The sequence below is a fragment of the Chaetomium globosum genome, genomic scaffold (assembly GCF_000143365.1).
Source record: "Chaetomium globosum CBS 148.51 scaffold_2 genomic scaffold, whole genome shotgun sequence".
NCBI lineage: Eukaryota > Fungi > Ascomycota > Sordariomycetes > Sordariales > Chaetomiaceae > Chaetomium > Chaetomium globosum.
Genome location: NT_165977.1, coordinates 1,665,588 through 1,667,742, shown reverse-complemented (window position 1 = coordinate 1,667,742; position 2,155 = coordinate 1,665,588). Strand labels below are relative to the sequence as shown.

The 2,155-nt window shown below is 54.6% G+C and overlaps 1 protein-coding gene across 1 annotated transcript; it reads left to right on the top strand.

The window, feature by feature from the left end:
- Positions 1 to 132: 132 nt before the first annotated feature.
- On the top strand, positions 133 to 1,145 carry CHGG_02649 (uncharacterized protein; the record flags this gene model as incomplete). The annotated part of the gene is made up of 2 exons (XM_001229164.1): positions 133 to 377; positions 707 to 1,145. The coding sequence occupies 2 exons, from the start codon at positions 133 to 135 to the stop codon at positions 1,143 to 1,145; spliced, it is 684 nt and encodes a 227-aa protein (XP_001229165.1).
- Between the last annotated feature and the right edge of the window lie 1,010 nt (positions 1,146 to 2,155).

Genomic DNA, 2,155 nt, shown 5'->3' with positions numbered 1-2,155 from the left:
GACTCTCCAAGCAAGGTGCTCAAAAGAACGACCGTTACAATGAACACAAAATGCCATGCCTCAATTCCCCTCTCGAAGCTGAAGGTTCTTTATGATCTCTCCCTTGATCAGAGTTTTCAACCACAAGAATTGATGGCTCAGTTCAAGAAGGGCCCCACCCCCGATTCGACGCTGCAGCCATCCGATAAATCGGATTATGACTCTGCGGGCAGCAGTATTGAAGGACCGATGACGGAAGATGACGATGCTGAAGACGATACGATGAAAGATGTGCCTGCCGACGAAAACGCTCCTGAAGAGAACGAGTCGGCTTACTCGTCTTCCAATGAGGAATCTGATGAGGAGGCGCCTAACAAGGAGAGGCCTAATGAAGAGTTGTTAGAAGCCGCATCTTGGTGGCCTCACCGCCCGTCCAAAAAATAAATTGCTCGCTTGACGGAGTGCCCGGGACTGGACGATGACCTCTCCAAAGGCCGTCTCCCTAAATCAACTACCAGAGATGTCCTCATGAACGCTTTGGCTTCGATTCGGTTCCTGAAAGAAATCGATGAAGACCGGATCGATCATGGGGGATATAGGGATCGACTCGGAGGGCCGTCTGTTTAGGTTCGACCCAGACAGACACCGCCGTGACTATCGCACCCAGTTCGGCACCATGGTTTGGAAGCTTAAACATAGCCCGGCATACAAAGTGATCAGGGAGCAGATGCAGGCATATTTGGGCCGCTAGGGATGTCGACTACTTCAACGACTGCGCCCATCAAGAGACCGAGGGCTTGGCCTCTCTCATCAAAAAGGCCCTTCGGAAAAAGACCATCGGGATTTATGAGCTTCAATCAGTTGCGACCGAATGTCAAAAGACAGTGGAAGCGCTTGACAAAACCATCACATTGGTCATCGTTGTGAAGCAAGATCTGCTTGACACGGGCTCGACCAGCTTGAAGAGGTGGAATCAACTACAGAGCACGGGATTACATGAATGCCTTCTCGAGTACAGGGATCATGGTGGACTCGATGCTCCCACGTCCGCCGTTATGAAGAAGATGGTCGAAGACGTATCCCAGGCTGTTTCGGGGTGGCAGGCACGTCTCGGACTCACTTTGAAGCTAGCGAGAGATCTCGAGCTGGCCATCGGCGAGCTCTAGTGTTACTAGCGGGTTAGTGCGAGAAGGACAGGCGGCAAGAAGGGTCGGGATCAATGGGTGAACGCCTAGGCAATACGGAGGCGGATTTTGGGCTGGTTACAGTCTCAGGGCAGCAGCGGGAATCCGAGATGCTGCATGGTTAGCTTTGATTTGGCGTTGGTTTGGGCGCCATCGGTATGGGCATGAGGAGCGTCCTACATGGCAATGGTCCTTTGCACAAAAAGGTGACCAGGAAGGGGGTCGAGCGCGAGTCCGCGCATTTCGTTGCCATTTACTGATCTGCGAGAGGGAGGCCTTCTGAGGGGCCAGTCATTCTTAAGCCTTGATATTTTTCCTTCTTCACCTTTCTTAATTTTCAAGCCATGGTATCATGCTGCCGCCTGGGCAGCAGCGGTGTTCGCCAAGTTAGCATCAACTATTTCATTTACACCTCTCTTCGGACCATTGGGTGTACAGTACCCCTTGCAAAACCGCGATTGCATTCCAGTGATACCACTTTCCCACTGCCCTTCGGCTTTCGCCCCTCCCTGGCCTGCGCACATCCCATCCCATTCCAAACCCTAAAGCCACCCACTCCTCAACCTCTCCGCAAAGAACTGCATCATAGGCAGCACCTCCTCCCGACTCCGCGGCATCCCATCATCATCCCTCTTCCACCGCACCACCTTGACCTGCTCAAACTCCCTCTCCAACACCTCCTCCGCATCCGCATCCACCGCCTCACTCTCCCTCCCACAACAAACCAACACCGGCGTCTTCGCCTTCCCCCACCCCACCCCCCCTACCCTTACCCCCACCCGTCGGCGGCACCATCGACATCGGCAGCGCCCCCCCAACCGACACAACCCCCTTCCACGCCCTCGGCCCCTTTCCCCTCCCCCAACCGCAACCCCGAGCGCTCCACCTCCACAGCTCTTAACAAACTCCCCAACCCCAGGCTACACTTCCGCTCTGCCCAAAACCAGAAACCGATCACATCTCCCTACCTGCCAGCCACACTTCCCAACAGG